Genomic DNA, 21,898 nt, shown 5'->3' with positions numbered 1-21,898 from the left:
AGCAGATTATAATTGACAGATAAAAGGTCAACAAATTTAATCTCATAATTCAAATCAGGATAAGAAATGGTATGATTTACCAAACAGAATTTGGAATACATAAGTAAAATTAAATTTGAAAATCCTAACAACATTATGGGTCTTCTTTCTACTTCCACCTAGTCTTCTGCATACACACATTTTGCAAATAGTTGTAATTACAGTACAGGTACTACTTGGTGACCTGTTTTTGCTCAACAGTGTAGCATAAGCATTTTTTCATTTTACTAAATAGTGTCCCTCCAGAGTGATCATTTTTGATGGCTGCATCAAATTTAATCAAATAGTTGTGCATAATATATAACTCTTTCAGAGAACATCTAGATTATTTCCAATATTTTGTATTACAAATAATATTGCTAAGAATATATTCATGGCTATAAACATTTTAAAACCATTTTTTCTAAGGTTAAATGTGCAGAAATAATATTAGTGGGTCAACAAATAATGTAAGTACTTTTTACAGTTTGATAAAATGGTTGTCAAACACAGATTAAAATTATTCTATCTACTTAGCTAAACACAATGTGTTTTAATAAAGAAAAATGTTTGTGGGGTCTTTTATTCTCTAAGTTAATATTAAGGAAGGATTTGTTTTGTAAATCAGGTAAGTTTTATAAACTTTCATACAAAACAGGTAAGAGGTAGTCTGTACAGTAAAACCATCATTTCAATAGATATTCACTGAAAAATTTAAATACTAAATTCCTTTTCCAGAAACATCTGTGAATCAACCTATAAAACTTTAAATAATTTTTAAAAAGTATTCAGAGGAGGCGGAGTCAACATGGCGGCGTGAGTAGGACAGTGGGAATCTCCTCCCAAAAACATATATACTTTTGAAAATACAACAAACACAACTAGCCCTAAAAGAGAGACCAGAAGACGCAGGACAGTGGCCAGACTGCAGCTACACCAGCGAGAACCCAGCGACTGGTGAAAGGGGTAAGATACAAGCCCCGGCCTGCGGGACCCGAGCACCCCTCCCCCCAGCTCCCGGCGGGAGAAGAGCAGGCAGAGCGGGAGGGAGACGGAGCCCAGGACTGCCGAGCACCCAGCCCCAGCCATCCGGGCCAGAGCGCAGACACAGTACGTGCCCAGGCGGCCCTGGATACTGGGGGAACAGGGAGTAAGACCTCTGAGCGGGTGCCGAAGCTGATGCCCCTGTGACAAAGAAAAGCGGGGGCTTTTTGAAAGTCTTAAAGGGACAGGGACTTAACAGCTTGACGGAAACAACCCAGGTCACAGTACAGCAGCTGGAAATTACAGGGAAAACCGGGTGCACTAATCCCCTGGGCAACAGCTCTGAGACCCCTCACGGAGGCAACAGCCAAGCAGCCCCCCCATCCATTACCCCACCGGGCGCTGCGAAAGCAGAGAAGCAGCCTGAGACAAATTCCGCCCACAGAAAGGGAAATTTCTCCCTTCCGGCCAGGCAAGACACAAAGACCCACTCTACACGCAATTACCCAACACAAGCCACTAGGGGTCGCAGTTGTCCCAGTAAAGAAAGGCCAGTAGCAAGTGAAAATTTTGGCCCTAACAGCTGACAGTCAATAGCACCTGTCAGCATGAAAAGGCAAAAAAATATGATCCAGACAAGACTAACCCAGACAGCTTCGGCATCTGCTACATCTTCCCCTGAGAAGGAATCTGGGGAGATAGATTTAGCCAGTCTTCCTGAAAAAGAATTCAAAACAAAAGTCATAACCATGCTGATGGACTTGCAGAGAAATATGCAAGAACTAAGGAAGGAGAATTCAGAAATAAAACAAGCTCTGGAAGGACGTCAAAACAGAATGGACGAGATGCAAGAGACCATTAATGGACTAGAAAACAGAGAAGAGGAACGCAGAGAAGCTGATGCAGAGAGAGATAAAAGGATCTCCAGGAATGAAAGAATTTTAAGAGAGCTGAGTGACCAATCAAAAAGGAACAATATAAGAATCATAGGTATTCCAGAAGAAGTAGAGAGAGAAAAGGGGATAGAAAATGTCTTTGAAGAAATAATTGCTGAAAATTTCCCCAAACTAGGGGAAGAAATGGCCTCTCAGACCACAGAGGTACACAGAACTCCCATGACAAGGGATCCAAGGAGGGCAACACCAAGACACATAATAATTAAAATGGCAAAGATCAAAGACAAGGACAAAGTATTACAGGCAGCCAGAGAGAAAAAAAAGGTTACCTACAAAGGAAAACCCATCAGGCTATCATCAGACTTCTCAACAGAAACCCTACAGGCCAGAAGAGAATGGCATGATATACTTAATGCAATGAAACAGAAGGGCCTCGAACCAAGACTACTGTATCCAGCACGAATATCATTTAAATATGAAGGAGGGATTAAACAATTCCCAGACAAGCAAAAGTTGAGGGAATTTGCCTCCCACAAACCACCTCTACAGGGCATCCTACAGGGACTGCTCTAGATGGGAGCACTCCTAAAAAGAGCACACAACAAAACACCCAACATATGAAGAAGGGAGGAGGAGGAATAAGAAGGGAGAGAAATAAAGAATCATCAGACTGTGTTTATAATAGCTCAACAAGCGAGTTAAGTTAGACAGTAAGATAGTAAAGAAGCTAACCCTAAACCTTTGGTAACCACAAACTTAAAGCCTGCAATGGCAATAAATTCATACCTTTCAATAATCATCCTAAATGTAAATGGACTGAATGCACCAATCAAAAGACACAGAGTAATAGAATGGATAAAAAAGCAAGATCCATCCATACGCTGCTTACAAGAGACTCACCTCAAACCCAAAGACGCGCACAGACTTAAAGTCAAGGGATGGAAAAAGATATTTCAAGCAAACAACAGAGAGAAGAAAGCAGGTGTTGCAATTCTGGTATCAGACAAAACAGACTTCAAAATAAAGAAAGTAACAAAAGACAAAGAAGGACATTACATAACGATAAAGGGCTCAGTCCATCAAGAGGATATAACCATTATAAATATATATGCACCCAATACAGGAGCACCAACATACCTGAAACAAATTTTAATAGAACTAAAGGAGGAAATAGAATGCAATGCATTCATTCTAGGAGACTTCAACACACCACTCACTCCAAAGGACAGATCCACCAGACAGAAAATAAGTAAGGACACAGAGGCACTGAACAACACACTAGAACAGATGGACCTAATAGACATCTACAGAACTCTACATCCAAAAGCAACAGGATACACATTCTTCTCAAGTGCACATGGAACATTCTCCAGAATAGACCACATACTAGGACACAAAAAGAGCCTCAGTAAATTCCAAAAGATTGAAACCCTACCAACCAACTTTTCAGACCACAAAGGCATTAAACTAGAAATAAACTGTTCAAAGAAAGCAAAAAGGCTCACAAACACATGGAGGCTAAACAACACGCTCCTAAATAATCAATGGATCAATGACCAAATCAAAATGGAGATCCAGCAATATATGGAAACAAATGACAACAACAACACTAAGCCCCAACTTCTGTGGGACACAGCAAAAGCAGTCTTAAGAGGAAAGTATACAGCAATCCAAGCATATTTAAAAAAGGAAGAGCAATCCCAAATGAACGGTCTAATGTCACAACTATCGAAATTGGAAAAAGAAGAACAAATGAGGCCTAAGGTCAGCAGGAGGGACATAATAAAGATCAGAGAAGAAATAAATAAAATTGAGAAGAATAAAACAATAGCAAAAATCAATGAAACCAAGAACTGGTTCTACGAGAAAATAAACAAAATAGATAAGCCTCTAGCCAGACTTATTAAGAGGAAAAGAGAGTCAACACAAATCAACAGTATCAGAAATGAGAAAGGAAAAATCACGACGGACCCCGAAGAAATACAAAGAATTATTAGAGACTACTATGAAAACCTATATGCTAACAAGCTGGGAAACCTAGGAGAAATGGACAACTTCCTAGAAAAATACAACCTTCCAAGACTGACCCAAAAAGAAACAGAAAATCTAAACAGACCAATTACCAGCAACGAAATTGAAGCGGTAATCAAAAAACTACCAAAGAACAAAACCCCCGGGCCAGATGGATTTACCTCAGAATTTTATCAGACATACAGGGAAGACATAATACCCATTCTCCTTAAACTTTTCCAAGAAATAGAAGAGGAGGGGATACTCCCAAACTCATTCTACGAAGCTAACATCACCCTAATACCAAAACCAGGCAAAGACCCCACCAAAAAAGAAAACTACAGACCAATATCCCTGATGAACGTAGACGCAAAAATACTCAACAAAATTTTAGCAAACCGAATTCAAAAATACATCAAAACCATCGTACACCATGAACAAGTGGGATTCATCCCAGGGATGCAAGGATGGCACAACATTCGAAAGTCCATCAATATCATCCACCACATCAACAAAAAGAAAGACAAAAACCACATGATCATCTCCATAGATGCTGAAAAGCATTTGACAAAGTTCAACATCCATTCATGATAAAAACTCTCAGCAAAATGGGAATAGAGGGCAAGTACCTCAACATAATAAAGGCCATCTATGAAAAACCCACAGCCAACATTATATTGAATAGCGAGAAGCTGAAAGCATTTCCGCTGAGATCAGGAACTAGACAGGGATGCCCACTCTCCCCACTGTTATTTAACATTGTACTAGAGGTCCTAGTCACGGCAATCAGACAAAACAAAAAAATACAAGGAATCCAGATTGGCAAAGAAGAAGTCAAACTGTCCCTATTTGCAGATGACATGATACTGTACATAAAAAACCCTAAAGACTCCACCCCAGAACTACTAGAACTGATATTGGAATACAGCAAAGTTGCAGGATACAAAATCAACACACAGAAATCTGTGGCTTTCCTATATACCAACAATAAACCAACAGAAAGAGAAATCAGGAAAACAACTCCATTCACAATTGCATCAAAAAAAATAAAATACCTAGGAATAAACCTAACCAAAGAAGTGAAAGACTTATATTCTGAAAACTACAAGTCACTCTTAAAAGAAATTAAAGGGGACACTAACAGATGGAAACGCATCCCATGCTCATGGCTAGGAAGAATTAATATCGTCAAAATAGCCATCCTGCCCAAAGCAATATACAGATTTGATGCAATCCCTATGAAACTACCAGCAACATTCTTCAATGAACTGGAACAAATAATTCAAAAATTCATATGGAACCACCAAAGACCCCGAATAGACAAAGCAATCCTGAGAAAGAAGAATAAACTAGGGGGGATCTCACTCCCCAACTTCAAGCTCTATTATAAAGCCATAGTAATCAAGACAATTTGGTACTGGCACAAGAACAGAGCCACAGACCAATGGAACAGACTAGACAATCCAGACATTAACTCAGACATATATGGTCAATTAATATTTGATAAAGGATCCATGGACATACAATGGCGAAATGACAGTCTCTTCAACAGATGGTGCTGGCAAAACTGGACAGCTACATGTAAGAGAATGAAACTGGACCATCATCTAACCCCATATACAAAAGTAAACTCAAAATGGATCAAAGACCTGAATGTAAGTCATGAAACCATTAAACTCTTGGAAGAAAACATAGGCACAAACCTCTTAGACATAAACATGAGTGACCTCTTCTTGAACATATCTCCCCGGGCAAGGAAAACAACAGCAAAAATGAACAAGTGGGACTATATTAAGCTGAAAAGCTTCTGTACAGCAAAAGACACCATCAATAGAACAAAAAGGAACCCTACAGTATGGGAGAATATCTTTGAAAATGACACATCCGATAAAGGCTTGACGTCCAGAATATATAAAGAGCTCACACGCCTCAACAAACAAAAAACAAATAACCCAATTAAAAAATGGGCAAAGGAACTGAACAGACGGTTCTCCAAAAAAGAAATACAGATGGCCAACAGACACATGAAAAGATGCTCCACATCGCTAATTATCAGAGAAATGCAAATTAAAACTACAATGAGGTATCACCTCACACCAGTAAGGATGGCTGCCATCCAAAAGACAAACAACAACAAATGTTGGCGAGGCTGTGGAGAAAGGGGAACCCTCCTACACTGCTGGTGGGAATGTAAACTTGTTCAACCATTGTGGAAAGCAGTATGGAGGTACATCAAAATGCTCAAAACAGACTTACCATTTGACCCAGGAATTGCACTCCTAGGAATTTACCCTAAGAATGCAGCAATCAAGTATGAGAAAGATCAGTGCACCCCTATGTTTATCGCAGCACTATTTACAATAGCCAAGAATTGGAAGCAACCTAAATGTCCATCGATACATGAATGGATAAAGAAGATGTGGTACATATACACAATGGAATACTACTCAGCCATAAGAAAAGGGCAAATCCAACCATTTGCAGCAATATGGATGGAGCTGGAGGGTATTTTGCTCAGTGAAACAAGCCAAGCAGAGAAAGAGAAATACCAAATGATTTCACTCATCTGTGGAATATAAGAAAAAAGGAAAAACTGAAGGAACAAAACAGCAGCAGAATCACAGAACTCAAGAATGGACTAACAGGTACCAAAGGGAAAGTGACTGGGGAGGATGGGTGGGTAGGGAGGGATAAGGGGGGGAGAAGTAGGGGGTATTAAGATTAGCATCCATAGCGGGGTGGGAGAAAGGGGAGGGCTGTACAACACAGAGAAGACAAGTAGTGATTCTACAACAGGTTGCTACGCTGATGGACAGTGACTGTAAAGGAGTATATAGGGGGGACCTGGTATAGGGGAGAGCCTAGTAAACAAAGTATTCGTCATGTAAGGGTAGATTAATGATTAAAAAAAAAAAATGCAGTTCCTATGTGGTGACCTCTAATGAGTTCTACACAATGATATAAAGGACATATAAAAGTGTAGGCAAAGGGTCTGTTTGTGTTTATACAGAGGATCAAAGCCTAATTTGGCTACCCCGAAAATTGAACTAAGATACGATATGAAAAAGAACTTCCAACATCAGCACTCTCGGGAAGACTCATGACAGAAGATGATCAGCAAAAAACCCCAACAAAGATCCACACGCTGCTACAGCTGTAGATGCACTCATCCCACCAGTTCCTGGACTTGCCATGGGAATGAAGGAGATATCTAAGCTGGCCTGTGCATACAGTAAAACAACAAATTTGACTGGATCTATACTGTTGGAACTCAACCAAGAATTAGGAGAAGTGCAAATTGTAGCGCTCCAAAATCTTAAAACTACAGACTATTTACTGTTAAAAGAACATATGGGATGTGAACAGTGCCCAGGAACGGGTTGTTTTAATTTGTCTGATTTTTCTCAAACTATTCAAATTCAGTTAGATAATAACCATCATATCATTGATAAGTTTTCACAAATGCCTAGGGTGCCTAACTGGTTTTCTTGGTTTCACTGGAGATGGCTGGTAATTACAGGTATGCTTTGGTTATGTAACTATACTCCTATTATGTTAATGTGTGTGCGCAATTTAAGTAGTAGCTTAAAATATATACATGCTGAAGTTACTCTACAAGAAGATATGTCAAAGAAATAATCAATCTTCCCATGTTTTCTCCCGCCTGCTACTTCTATAGCTTTTCTTCTTCCTTCCTAATTACAACGAATTCTTAAATAGAATTCGTGCCTCATATCAAATTTACCGAGTATCATAACTCCTCCAAGTGGTAAAGATACCTCAAGACAAATGCTGGGCATAGAAGCCACAGGGCATAAATATGCAAAGAAATAAAAAGCTAACCATTTCAAACAATAAGGCTTCTCTCTCACTTACCAACTTAACATTTCCCTGTATGGCCCCGGAATATGACTGGTTAGCCAGAGATGGGTAAGATTCCTCAAGGGAGGAACAACCTAAGACAGGCACAGTCGCAGGGGGGTCATCAGGTGAGAAATTGAGGATCAACAGAGGTGAAGCTTAGAACCTCACCCTCCCTGTTCTGAGAGAAATCTTCTGTATATGTGGATGTTTTATTGCTCTTGTCTAGCTTGGATTAACACATAGTCTACAGGCACACACCTGATCATCTACATTTGCTCTCTTACAACACTAAACTATGTTTTCTACCTTTATGTTGTATCTACCTACCACTTCAGCATTTTATTAAAAATAATAAAGAGAGAAATGTGGTATCCACATATAAATCAAGTATAAAAATCAAATGTGTATTCATATTTGAACTGACTGTTTATAGTTCATAATGCATGAGCAAAACCAAAAGTTTCTGTGATGACTGCCCTTGTACTGTTCACCATGTAACTTATTCACTATGTAAGAATTTGTTCTCCATGTAAGAACTTGTTCGTTATGCTTCAGAAGATTGGAGACTGACGAAAATTAGGCTTGGGGTGGATTAATGATTGTGCATTGAGCATTGACTCCCCTATACAGAATTTTATTGTTGTTAACAACCATTTGATCAATAAATATGAGAGATGCCCTCACAAAATATATATATATATATATATATATATATATATATATATATAAAAACACACTTCCAATTGTAAAATAAATAAGTAACCGGGATATAATGTATAGCATAAGGAATATAGTCAAAATATTGTAACAACTTGGTATGGGATAGCTGGTACCTAGAACTATCATGTATATAAATGTTGAATCACTGTGTTGTACACCTGAAACTAATGTAATGTAATACTGTGTGTCAACTACCCTTCAATAAAAAATAAAAAATAAAAAAAAGTATTCAGAAAGCTTCCCAAAGAATATGAATTAATTCTATATAAACCTTCTTTTGTTAATTAAGTAGAAGCAGCATAGTGGAAAGGGGGATAAATTTGGAACCAAAAGTTGTGGGTCCTATCTAGTACCCACTTTACTAGTTATGGAATCATGAATACTGAATAAGATAACGTATAGATAGTTTAAAACACAATACAAACCTGTCTAAAATAAACAGTTCTATTATCTGATCTCTAGTTTTCTATAAACAAGACAAACATATTTCAAAATGGTCACAATAATAATAGGTTTTAGGAGTTGGATTAAATTCAGCAATGTTCGTAAAGTGAAGGCATTGGGGTTCTAAAGACATTAAGGTCAATGTCTGAATTTATTCAAAACTGGACAGTCATTTGCGTGATCTTTAAGAAGAGATCCTTTTGAAGTAGTATGTTTTGTGCTCACCATATTTAACTCAGCCCTCCTTGGAGAATAATATCCAAAGACAGTAGCAGAGAGCTAATTATATAATAGGAACAGGGACTTGTCTATTTTAATATTTTGGGAAGTCAGTTTAAACCATAATGACAAATATTAAGGAACTTATTCTAAGACATATACATATCTGTTATTCAACAATAAGAATCATAGGCTTTTTATTAAGCTTGAGCTACACAACATTTTAAAACAGGAATACTGGATAATCAATGATTTCATCAAAGTATCTACAGCATTAATGTTCATGAGTATATAGTATAATGCAAATAAATTATCCATTTTCAATTCAAAAAGAATTAAGATCTCATTTTAAAATTCTGGAGATTATGAGAAATGATCTTTGGTGATTGCATGTTTAACCCTCCCAAGATAAAATATCTAATGATGTGATACACAGTTTCAGTCTGTTATCTAATAATTGCACTAATTTGGTCCATCTGAACTTCGGTTTCCCTCTTCTAAAAAGCTGAAGGAAAAAAGACCAATTTTAGCCACCTTGGAGGATTTCCATTAAGATTAAGCAGGAGTTTTCATTAAAATCTGAAAGGCAAATTACCATTAGGCCAGAGAACACAAGCGTATTTCTATAAAGGAAATAGCTAAGAATTTGTCTCTTCACCACAGGTAATAAAAAATATCAAATATACATATCAAAGTATCTGACTATTTAGGAATGAACATCTAAAGAAAACTTCCCATTAAATACACTTCCAGGTTTTCATTTATCCATTCCTACAAATGAATTTGTAAACCAACAGGACATGAAAATACAAACAACTCTGAAAATAGCTAATGAATACGCCAAAATGCTTAAATCTATAGTTACTGTTATTACTCTTTTTAAACAGGTGCACCGATTTTAGGGACATTTTAACTTTGACTGGGATAAGTAATTAGCACAAGAACAGCCAACAATGAGTGGCTAAGCCAAGTTTAGCATTTATCCTATTTTAAACAACTTACAACTCTCATCACAAAAACAAAACTCAAACTAATCACTAACAGAAATAAGTAATAGAGACCAGGTGTTTTAAATGGAGGTGCGATTACATGTTAAAGAGCCACTCTCAGGACATACTACACATTAAAAAAGAAAAAATTAAACTACATTGACCTGGGTACACAAAACTTTTAACATGTCTTGGCAGTTTTCTAAAGAAATTAAAATACCATATAAGAGGTGGCCAAACCTCCTCTATAAAAATACAGTATTAAAATAATCCTATCAATAAATCTTTCTTATATTTGCTTTTCTAATCTTATTTTCAATTGAATCTTTTATTTGCAAAAGATCATGTCAAATCCATTAAGTCCTATAAAAAATCTCAACCTAGGCATGTCTTCCTACATGCACATGAATCCTCCTTTACCCTTAAATGCTATTTTTCTATGTAGTCAGTAGGTATACTTTTTATGTCTACGTGAAAAAAATTCACTAGACTCTTTTGTGTCAATAAGCAGTGGAAGCATTCAGTGCCCCAATTAGAAACTCATGTTATGGTTCCTCCAATGGAATGAACCTTTCAGGACAAGAATAATTTCAACTTAAAACAAGCAAATCCCAACTGAAAATATCAGAAGCAAAGTACCTTGCCCACCGTTCTTTTCTTTTTTTAAAATTTATTTTGGTATCATTAGTATACACTTACATGAGCAACATTATGATTACTAGATTCCCCCCATTATCAAGCCCCCACCACATACCCCATTACAGTCACTGTCCATCAGTGTAGTAAGACGCTACAGAATCACTACTTGTCTTCTCTGTGCTATACTGCCTTCCCTGTGCCCCACCCCCTACATTATGTGTGCTAATCATAATGCCCTTTTTTGCCTTATTCCTCTCTTCCCACACATCCTCCCCAGTTCCTTTCCCATTAGTCCATTCTTGGTTTCTGTGAGTCTGCTGCTGTTTTGTTCCTTTAATTTTTGTGTTGTTCTTATACGCCACAGATGAGTGAAATCATTTGATACTTGTTGTTCTCAGCCTGGCTTATTTCACTGAGCGTAATACCCTCCAACACCATCCATGTTGTTGCAAAAGGAAGGATTTGTTTTCTTCTTATGGTTGAATAATTCTCCATTGTGTATATGAACCATATCTTCTTTATCTATTCATCTACTCATGGATACTTAGGTTGCTTCCATTTCTTGGCTATTGTAAATAGTGCTGCTATAAACATAGGGGTGCATATGTCTTTTTGAGACTGGGCTCCTGCATTCTTAGGAAAAATTCCTAGAAGTGGAATTCCTGGGTCAAATGGTATTTCTATTTTGAGTTTTTGAGGAACCTCCATACTGCTTTCCACAATGGTTGAACTAGTTTACATTTCCACCAGCAGTGTAGGAGGGTTCCCCTTTCTCCACATCCTGCCCAACATTTGTTGTTGTTTGTCTTTTGGATGGTGGCCATCCTGACTGGTGTGAGGTAATATCTTGCTGTGGTTTTAATTTGCATTTCTCTGATGATTAGCGATGTGGAGCATCTTTTCATGTGCCTGTTGGCCACCTGAATTTCTTCTTCGGAGAAGTGTCTGTTCAGATCCTCTGCCCATTTATTAGTTGGATTATTTGCTTTTTGTCTGTTAAGATGCATGAGCTCTTTATATATTTTGGATGTCAACCCTTTATTGGATATGTCATTTATGAATATATTCTCCCATACTGTAGGATGCCTTTTGTTTTATTGATGGTGACCTTTGTTGTACAGAAGCTTTTCAGCTTGTTATAGTCCCACTTGTTCATTTTTATTTTTGCTACCCTTGCCCAAGGAGATGTGTTCATGAAGAAGTTGCTCATGTTTATGTCCAAGATATTTTTTTGCCTGTTTTTTCCTAAGAGTTTTATGGTGTCATGACTTACATTCAGGTCTTTGATCCATTTCGAATTGACTTTTGTGTATGGGGTTAAACAAATGATCCAGTTTCATTCTCTTATATGTAGCTGTCCAGTTTTGTCAACACCAGATATTGAAGAAGCTGTCATTTCCTCATTGTATATCCTTGGCTTCTTTATCATACATTAAATGACCATATATTCTTGGGTTAATATCTGCATTCTCTATTCTGTTCCACTGGTCTATGGGTCTGTTCTTGTGCCAGTACCAAATTGTCTTGATTACTGTGGCTTTGCAGTAGAGTTTGAAGTTGGGAAGCGAGATCCCCCCTGCTTTATTCTTCCTTCTCAGGATAGCTTTGGTTATTCGGGGTCTTTTTTGGTTCCATAAGACTTTAAGAACTGTTTGTTCCAGTTTGCTGAAGAATGCTGCTGGTATTTTGATAGCGATTGCATTGAATCTGTAGATTGCTTTAGGCAGGATGGCCATTTTGACAATATTAATTCTTCCTACCCAAAAGCACGGGATGAATTTCCATTTGTTTGTGTCCTCTTTAATTTCTCTTATGAGTGTCTTGTACTTTTCAGGGTATAGGTGTTTCACTTCCTTGGTTAGATTTATTCCTAGGTATTTTATTCTTTTTGATGCAATTGTGGATGGAATTTTTTCCTGATTTCTCTTTCTGCTAGAACATTGTTAGAGTATGGGAATGCAACAGATTTCTGTGTATTAATTTTGTATCCTACAACTTTGCTGAATTCAGATATTAGTTCTAGTAGTTTTAGAGTGGATTCTGTAGCATTTTTTGTGTACAATATCATGTCATCTGCAAATAGTGACAGTTTGACTTCTTCCTTACCAATCTGGATGCCTATTATTTCTTTGTATTGTCTGACTGCCATGGCTAGAACCTCCAGTACTATGTTGAGTAAAAGTGGGGAGAGTGGGCATCCCTGCCTTGTTCCCAATCTTAGATGAAAAGCTTTCAGCTTCTTGATGTTAATTATGATTCTGGCTGTGGGTTTGTCATATATGTCCTTTATTATGTTGAGGTACTCACCCTCTATACCTATTTTGTTTAGAGTTTTTAACATGAATGGATGTTGAATTTTGTAGAATGCTTTTTCAGCATCTATGGAGATCATCATGTGGTTTTTGTCCTTCTTTTTGTTGATGGGTTGGATGATGTTGATGGATTTTCGAATGTTGTACCATCCTTGCATACCTGGGACGAATCCTACTTGGTCGTGGTGTATGAATCCCTTGATGTATTTTTGAATTCGGTTTGCTAATATTTTATTGAGTATTTTTGTATCTATGTTCATCAGAGATATTGGTCTGTAATTTTCTTTTTTTGTGGCATCTTTGCCTGGTTTTGGTATTAGTGATGCTGGCTTCATAGAATGAGTTTGGAAGTATTCCCTCCTCTTCTATTTTTTGGAAAACTTTAAGGAGAATGGGTACTGTGTCTTCTCTAAATGTCTGATAAAACTCAACGGTGAATCCATCTGGCCTGGGGGTTTTGTTCTTGGGTAGTTTTTTGATAACCAATTCAATTTCATTGCTGGTAATTGGTCTGTTTAGATTTTCTGTTTCTTCCCTGGTCAGTCTTGGAAGGTTGTATTTTTCTAGAAAGTTGTCCATTTCTTCTAGGGTATCCAGCTTGTTAGCATATAGATTTTCATAGTATCCTCTAATAATTCTTTGGATTTCTGTGGTGTCCGTCATGATTTTTCCTTTCTCATTTCTGATTCTGTTTATATTTGTAGATTCCCTGTTTTTCTTAATAAGTCTGTCTAGGGGTTTATCTATTTTGGTTATTTTCTCAAAGAACCAGCTCTTGGTTTCATTGATTTTTTTCTATTGTTTTATTCTTCTCAATTTTATTTATTTCTCCTCTGATCTTTATTATGACCCTCCTTCTGCTGACTTTGGGCCTCATTTGTTCTTCTATTTCCAGTTTCAATAATTGTAACTTTAGACAATTCATTTGGGTTTGTTCTTCCTTCTTTAAATAGGCATGGACTGCTATATACTTTCCTCTTAGAACTGCCTTCGCTGTGTCCCAAAGAATTTGGGGCATTGTGCCATTGTTGTCATTTGTCTCCATATATTGCGTGATCTGTTTTAATTTGGTCATTGATCCATTGATTATTTCGGAGCATGTTGTTTAGCCTCCATGTGTTTGTGAACCTTTTTGTTTTCTTTGTACAATTTATTTTTAGTTTTATACCTTTGTGATCTGAGAAGCTGGTTGGTGCAATTTCAATCTTTTGGAATTTACTGAGGCTGTTTTTGTGGAGTAGTATGTGGTCTATTGTGGAGAATGTTCCATGTGCATTTGAGAAGAATGTGTATTCTCCTGCTTTTGGGTGTAGAGTTCTGTAGATGTCTGTTAGGTCCATCTGTTCTAATGTGTTGTTCAATGCTTCTGTGTCCTTACTTATTTTCTGTCTGGTTGATCTGTCCTTTGGAGTGAGTGGTATGTTGAAGTCTCCTGAAATGAATGCATTGTATTCTATTTCCCCTTTTAATTCTGTTAATATTTGTTTCACACATGTCGGTGCTCCTGTGTTGGATACATATATATTTACAATGGTTATATTCTCTTGTTGGACTGACTCCATTATCATTACATAATGTCCTTCTTTATTTCTTGTTAGTTTCTTTGTTTTGAAGTCTATTTTGTCTGATACAAGTACTGCAACATCTGCTTTTTTCTCCCTTTTGTTTACATGAAATATCTTTTCCCATTCCTTCACTTTTAGTCTGTGTATGTCTGGGTTTGAAGAGAGTCTCTTGTAGGCAGCATATATATGGGTCTTGCTTTTTTATCCATTCTGTTACTCTGTGTCTTTTGATTGGTGCATTTAGTTCATTTACATTTAGAGTGATTATTGATAGATATGTACTTATTGCCATTGCAGGCTTTGGATTCGTGGTTACCAAAGGTTCAAGGGCAGCTTCTTTACTATCTAACTCTCTAACTTAACTCACTTATTATGCTATTATAAACACAGGCTGATGATTCTTTTTTTCTCTCCCTTCTATTTCTTCCTCCTCCACTTTTTATATGTTAGGTGTTTTATTCTGTACTCTTTGTGTTTCCTTTGACTGATTTTGTGGATAGCTTATTTTATTTTGCCTTTAGTTAGTATTTGGTTGGTCTACTTTCTTCACTGTGATTTTATTTTCTCTGGTGACAGCTATTTAGCCTTAGGCATATTTCCATCTAGAGCAGTGCCTTTAAAATACATTGTAGAGATGGTTTCTGGGAGGTAAATTCCCTCAACTTTTGCTTATCTGGGAATTGTTTCATCCCTCCTTGAAATTTAAATGATAATCTTACTGGATACAGTATTTTTGGTTCAAGGTCCTTCTGTTTCATTGCATTAATGTATCATCCCATTCCCTTCTGGTCTGTGTGTGTACAGTTTCTGCTGAGAAGTCTGATGATAGCCTGATGGGTTTTCCTTTGTAGTCAATCTTTTTATCTCTCTCTAGCTACATTTAATACTGTGTCCTTGTCTTTGATCTTTGCCATTTTAATTATTATATGTCTTGGTGTTGTCCTCCTTGGGTCCCTTGTGTTGGGAGATCTGTAGACTTCCATGGTCTGAGAGACTATTTCCTTCCCCAGATTGGGGAATCCCTTTTTCTCTCTTCTTCTTCTGGTACCCCTATAATGTGAACTGTTCTGTTTGGATTGGTCACACAGTTCTCTTAATATTCTTTCATTCCTAGAGATCCTTTTATCTCTGTCTGCCTCAGCTTCTCTGTATTCTTGTTCTCTGATTTCTATTCCATTAACAGTCTCTTCCACCTCATCCAGTCTGCTCTTAAATCCTTCCATTGTTTGTTTCATTTCTGTTATTTCCCTCCTAAATTCATCCCTTAGCTCTTGAATATTTCTCTGTGGCTTCATCAGCATGCGTATTACTTTTATTTTGAATTCTTTTTCAGGAAGATTGGTGATTTCTGTCTCACCAAGTCCTCTCTCTGGTGTTTGAGGGACTTTGGACTGAACCAGGTTCTTCTGCCTTTCTTGTTGTGATGGGAGTGGTCACTGGCAAGTGGTGTGTGTGTGTCATCTGGGAGAACAAAGTCCCTTCCTGCTTGCTGATCACCTTGCCTGTCTCTGTTGTTTGTGCCATTTCACCGCACACAGGGAGCAGCCTCTGGGTTAATTCCCTAAGCTGCTGTGGGAGGGGCAGCTCTTCAAGATGGCCAAGGGCAATGGCAGGGGTTGCAGGCCAGCAGTACATGCTCTGTCACAAGAGCAAAGCCCCTTTTGTGCCTCCCGGTCTCTGCACCCGTCTCTGCTGTCCATGCCGGTCAACCATGGCAGGGACCAGCCTCTGGGTTAATCCCCTGAGCTGCCATGGGTGGGATGTCCCTTGGGATGGACTAGAGCACTGGTGGGTTTTGCAGGCTAGCAGCGTTTGTTCTGCCACAAGAATGGGGCCTCTTCATGCTTCCAAGACTGCGCAAGTCTCCGCTGTCTGTGCCAGTCAACCGTGCGCAGGGAGCAGCCTCTGGGTCCGGGCCAGTTAGCTGCGCGCAGGGAGAAGCCTCTGTGCTAAGCTGTATGTTTGCTGTAGGGGGAGCTACTCCCCTGCTGTTCCACAGCAAGGGCGGGTCAGCTGGTTTGCTGGCAGTGCTGGCAGTGGGGGAAGGAATGGAAGGCTGCTTATTGTCACAAGGGGCTTCACAGCTGCATTGCCACCCAGAGGGTTAGGGTACCTGACGTTCCTTTAAGTTCCCAGCCTGCTGGGCTGATTGTGCCAGGATGATTTTGTTCACCTGCTAAACCTTTGTCCCTTTAAGACTTTTAAAGCACCTGCTTTTCTTTTGTCCCAGGGTAGCCAGCTATGGGAACCTTTTCGCAGTTGCAATCTTGGACTTTGCTTTTCTGCTCCTCCAATATCCAGTGCACCATGCAATGTGTATCTGTGCTCCCCAGGAAGACCACGAAGGCTGGTTATTTAGCAGTCCTTTGCTTTCACTCCCTCCCCACTCTGATTCCCTTCCTCCTGCCAGTGAGCTGGGGTGGCGGGGAGTGTTTGGGTCCTGCCGGGTCACAGGTTTGTATCCTACCCTTTTCCGTGAGATGTTGGGCTCTCGCAGATGTAGCCTGGCTCGTGTACTGTATCTTACAGTCACTCTTTTAGGAATAGTTGTATTTGCTGTATTTTCAAAATATGTGTGGTTTTGGGAGATTTCCACCACCCTACTCACACCACAATCTTGAGAATCCCTGTTTGCCCACCTTTCTTGAAATACACTATTACATTTTTCTCATATAGACAGTGGATATTAAAATCACAGTTAGCCAAATGGTGATCTAGTGTCTTCATCAGCATCTGAAATATGTGGCTTATTTTTTTATTTAATGCTGTTATGTCATATGAATTATCTAAATAATCATCAGTTTACTCAAAATATTTCACTATGCTGTGCATTGTGTTCTCAGCCACTTCACAAAATGCAGAATGTTAAGCACAATGGAGGAAGCAGATCTTTAATTCAGAGTCACAAATAGCTGTACATGAGGTAAATGCTGAAAAAGTTAAGACTTAAATAACAGGGGCTGGCACCCTCTGAAGTAATTACTTGTTAGGCTATTTACATTTAGAATCACCTGGCAGATTGTGGAAAAGGTTCCTGAGCCCCACTGAAGACATACTGAATCAGCCTGTGGGGATGAGGGCCTGCATTTTTAACAATCTTTCCAAGTGATTCTAATCACATTAAAGATTGAAAACCATTGCTCTAGTACTAGGGGCATGAATATGATGCCGTATTTTATAGTTGGAATGCTCAAAATGTAACCATGTTCATAAGGAGAATGTTAACAAATGTTAAAAATTTGTCATGTTTTATCTCCTCTGTTGGATTACCCTAAACTCTGAGTAAGTGCATGTAACTTTCTGTGATTAACTGATTAACTTGTTCTTTCACTGACTCATTTATTCATTCATTAAACAAGTTTGGACAATCATGAGATTGGCACTATTCTAATGTGGACATTTTTGCGTTAGTGATAAAACAGCAGTTAGAAGGTTTCAAAGATACTCCCCACAACACTTTTTGCTTGAAAGATGTTCAATCGTTCTCCATTTATTGTTGAAAAAATGAGAGAATGAGTGCATTTATGGATCCTTTTTGCAGCATGAAAAATTACTGTGCACCTTGAAAGTAAGTCAAACAATCACTTCCTTAATTACCAACTTTTCCTAATGAAGTAAGGACATGACTAAAAATCTTAGTCCTTTCTAGAACCAACAGATTTTAAATATTTCTTAAAATAATCATTGAAAATGAGCTGCTGCTTGGAATTTACAAAAAGGCGTCTCAAGGTCACAAAATGGAATTTTAAAAGCCTCATTTCAGTGGATAATATTTAAAAGATTTACTCCTTCTTAGAGAAAACCATGAAGACTGAATTATACAGTACAGAAAGTATGCATCTGATAGTCTTTTAAAAGATAGCCAACAAAGAATGGATAATATATTGTTATAAAGGTTATGTGTTTATATATATGTGCATGTATGTGTGTGTGTGTGTGTGTGTATACTTTTTTTTTTTCATGAACTTCTCAATAGCTTGTGGCTGGGATTACAGACAAGAAAATGACCCAAATTTCCCCTAGAATGTTCTAACTGGAGATAATCTTACAGACTATCTGATGCAATCTCCTATTTTTACATGTGTGGAGCTCAGAAAATATAAGAATCTTGACTCCTGAACCAGGTTTACTCATGTAATTATTAGTGAAATCACTAGCACTAATTCTTAGATTCCTGTTTTTCAATTTAACATTTTTTTATAGCATCACATTGGGGGCTGTAATGATGTTCTTCTAACAAATGAACCAGAAGGCTGATAATCAATGGTATTTTTAACTTTTTTATGGTCTAAGAATTTGTAGCGAAGAGAAAAATGAGGAAGAGATGATCAATATTTTAACTGATTAATATTTTTTCACCTCAAAAGGAACTCAAAATTTAAAAATGTAGAGTTCTGTGAGGAAAAAATACGGTCTAGATTTAAACCCCAAAGAACAAAGCATGTGGCCAGTTAGTACATAAGTGTGTGCACTCACTGCCAGGTCTTTTGGACTCCAATATGTAATGTAATTGCCATGCCAGGAAGTTACCTGAAGATAGGTATGTCTAAATTCACAAGTGCTGAGCAGAAAGATGTTCCTGTTAGCTTCACATCACATTTCAATATCCTAACATGCTATAACTGTGACATTGGATTAGATCCTGTTAACAAGAATAAGACAGAAAGCTGACCTATCATCAAGCATTTAGATTAAGTGGAATTTGGCAAATCACAGCCAGGATAGCAGTAGCCATTTGTTGTGTGTTGTGACTATAGCAGAAGACTGACAAAATACACAAGGGAGCTCCTCACAGAAGAAAAACAAGACAAAATGCCAGAAGTGTTCATTTTAATTAAATGCTATACAAAACCGACCAATTCCAGACTACTTAAATTTGTGTGAGGACTCGTTTAGAAGAGTTTTGTCCACACAGCTCAGCTTTCTAAAGAGAGTCTTATCAAGATATTTAGATAGGAGTTTTCTTGGCTTTTGGAATATCATCTCCTATTAATAATTAATTTATTAAATTTCACATCAAATTGCCTAGTTGGTTCCCATTAATCAAACAACAATTTGCATTATGAAACCTCAGTTTGCTTCAGAAAGACTGGAGGAGGGAGTAATTCACATGTTGAGCACATAGTAACTTTTAAATGTTTTAAATTGCTTAAATTTCCTCCTAATTTATCTGTAGGCAGTATTAGTTAATTGGTTAGCAAGTGTACAGTGACAGCCCATCCGCAAGTTAAGGTGTGTATCTCTAGCAAATAGAGGAGCTGTTGGTCCACAGAGGCTGTGTGACCAGGTAGGTCCCAGTGTCCTTTCTGAGTTCTTACTGCACTCTCCTAATGAGCAGCTTTTTCCACAATGTTCCATGCAAGGTAAGAAATAAGAGTAAAACAAGAAACTCCAAAGAATATACTGGAGTGAAAATTTGCTGCCTCCTCTTTGTACTATTACCTGTATGGGAATGGGAGAGTAAGACAGTTTCAAAATGGAATTCTCAGTTCACACCTCACTGGAACATCCTACCTATGTGACCTCGAAAAAGTTATGCCACATCTCTCCCCCTAAATTTACTGTCCTGTGAAATGGAGTTAATGATAAGATATTCTATATACGATGGTTAACAGTGTGATGCGCATGGAGGTTGAGACTGTGTTTCGTAGACAGTAAATATCCATTGAACAGAAACTATCTTTATTATCCAAAAGGCAGTGGCGGTGACAACTGTGCTGAAATCTGAGATCCTTTGTAATGCATGCAGTGAGACTTAATAATTAACCAGGAATTGGTGCTTATTAAGTAAGTTCCTGCTAATTTATTGGTATCAATTATGTTCACAAACAGCTTTATTTTGCCATGGTTGCAGTGATTAACACAGGCAAAACTTCTCAGCACTAAGTATTGCCTCATCCTAACCAGGGAAAAGAGGAAAAAGTCACTTTGTTGTTTAGTCAGACACCAGCCCGCCCAGGTTTTAGAGCTTCAATGTACAATCATGTTGCCATTTTTTGCCTTCACCTATCATTTACCAAATCCACAAATTTACAGCCATGCTGAACCTCTGAACAACCACTTCAATATAATATTTATATTTTTAATTTCTTTTTCATGTAACAATACCAAAGCACATATATCTGATCACAGGATGTGTGCATTACACAATTTCCAATTAGACAAAACTTTTATAAGAGCACAAAGCTGCCCTGCTATTCCATCCCAGCACTGTGAGGCTTATGAGGAAATTGCAATAATACATTTTAAAACGCTTTATAGATAGCAATTAAGAAACTCACCTTTATGAGAACAAGTATCAGGGGACTGTTCTTAATAGCAAAAACAACAACATTTGCTGTGTCAGACATTTGCCTAAGTCTCTGAGGTTAGTGCCATTATTATTTCTATTTTAAAGATGAGGAAACTAAGGCAAAACAAAGTAGCAGGCATTCTGACCCCTGAGTTCAAGTTCTCAGTCACTGTCCTAAGTGTGGATGTTGTAGCTCTATGAGCATTACACTGGTCAAATACAGCATATCATATTTTAGTAAAATGCTCCAAACACTAAGCCAAAATCTCTGCTTTGAATTCTTTTAACTTTTATGGCTATGCAAGAAATAAACAGGACACTTTAAAATTAGAATGGAATATACCACATTTTTGGTTGTCACAGCTCGGGCTTCTATTGCATTAACTAACTAGTCATTCCTACCTCAAGTCTGTCTGTCCGCATTAGTTTCTGTGCAGCGGCTGCAGCAGCTGCAGGTACAGGGACCCCAGGATTCCCGGTAACCAGCATCGGTGCTGTCGGCAAGATCTCTGCTGGAACCAGGCTTGGGGAAACAGGTCCCAGGTAGGGATTAAAGGCTGCTGATGCATTGGTGGCTAAGCTTGGTGCAACAGAAAACATTGGCTGAAAAATAAGACGAAAGGCAACATTTAATACACAGGTCTTGGTTTAAAGTTGATACCCTACAATATATGTTTATCATCTATCTACCCATCCATCCAAAATCCATTCTTCCTTCCTTCCTAACCTCCCTTCCTCCATTTAATTCTGTGTTTGTTTAGTTATTCTCATTCAGGATGCTTCTTAAATAAGCATTCATAAAATCAATGTTTTTCCAAAATAGGAATTTATCATTACATTTTACACTGGATTTTGAGCATGGGGTCTGTAATACTTATAAAATTTCCTTTTGAACAACCGATAAACTATTCAATACAGAAAGTTCCTGTGGTCACCAAATCTCCAT

The 21,898-nt window shown here is 37.9% G+C and overlaps 1 protein-coding gene across 22 annotated transcripts in view; it reads right to left on the bottom strand.

Moving 5' to 3' along the window:
• MBNL1 (muscleblind like splicing regulator 1) overlaps window positions 1–21,898 on the bottom strand; it is a 202,393-nt gene that overhangs the window by 23,082 nt on the left and 157,413 nt on the right. For all 22 annotated transcript variants that reach the window (XR_005028586.2, XR_005028587.2, XM_036904167.2 and 19 more), the window contains one exon: window positions 21,355–21,555. Coding sequence is in view for 20 of the 22 variants with exons in the window: in XM_036904167.2 (XP_036760062.1) it covers window positions 21,355–21,555 (201 nt within the window). In the remaining 2 variants the exon portion in view is untranslated. The remainder of the gene's footprint in view (window positions 1–21,354; window positions 21,556–21,898) is intronic.

This window comes from Manis pentadactyla, chromosome 1 (genome assembly GCF_030020395.1).
Source record: "Manis pentadactyla isolate mManPen7 chromosome 1, mManPen7.hap1, whole genome shotgun sequence".
Lineage (NCBI taxonomy): Eukaryota > Metazoa > Chordata > Mammalia > Pholidota > Manidae > Manis > Manis pentadactyla.
The sequence above is the reverse complement of the archived record's forward strand: the minus strand, read 5'-3'. Positions and strand labels throughout refer to the sequence as shown.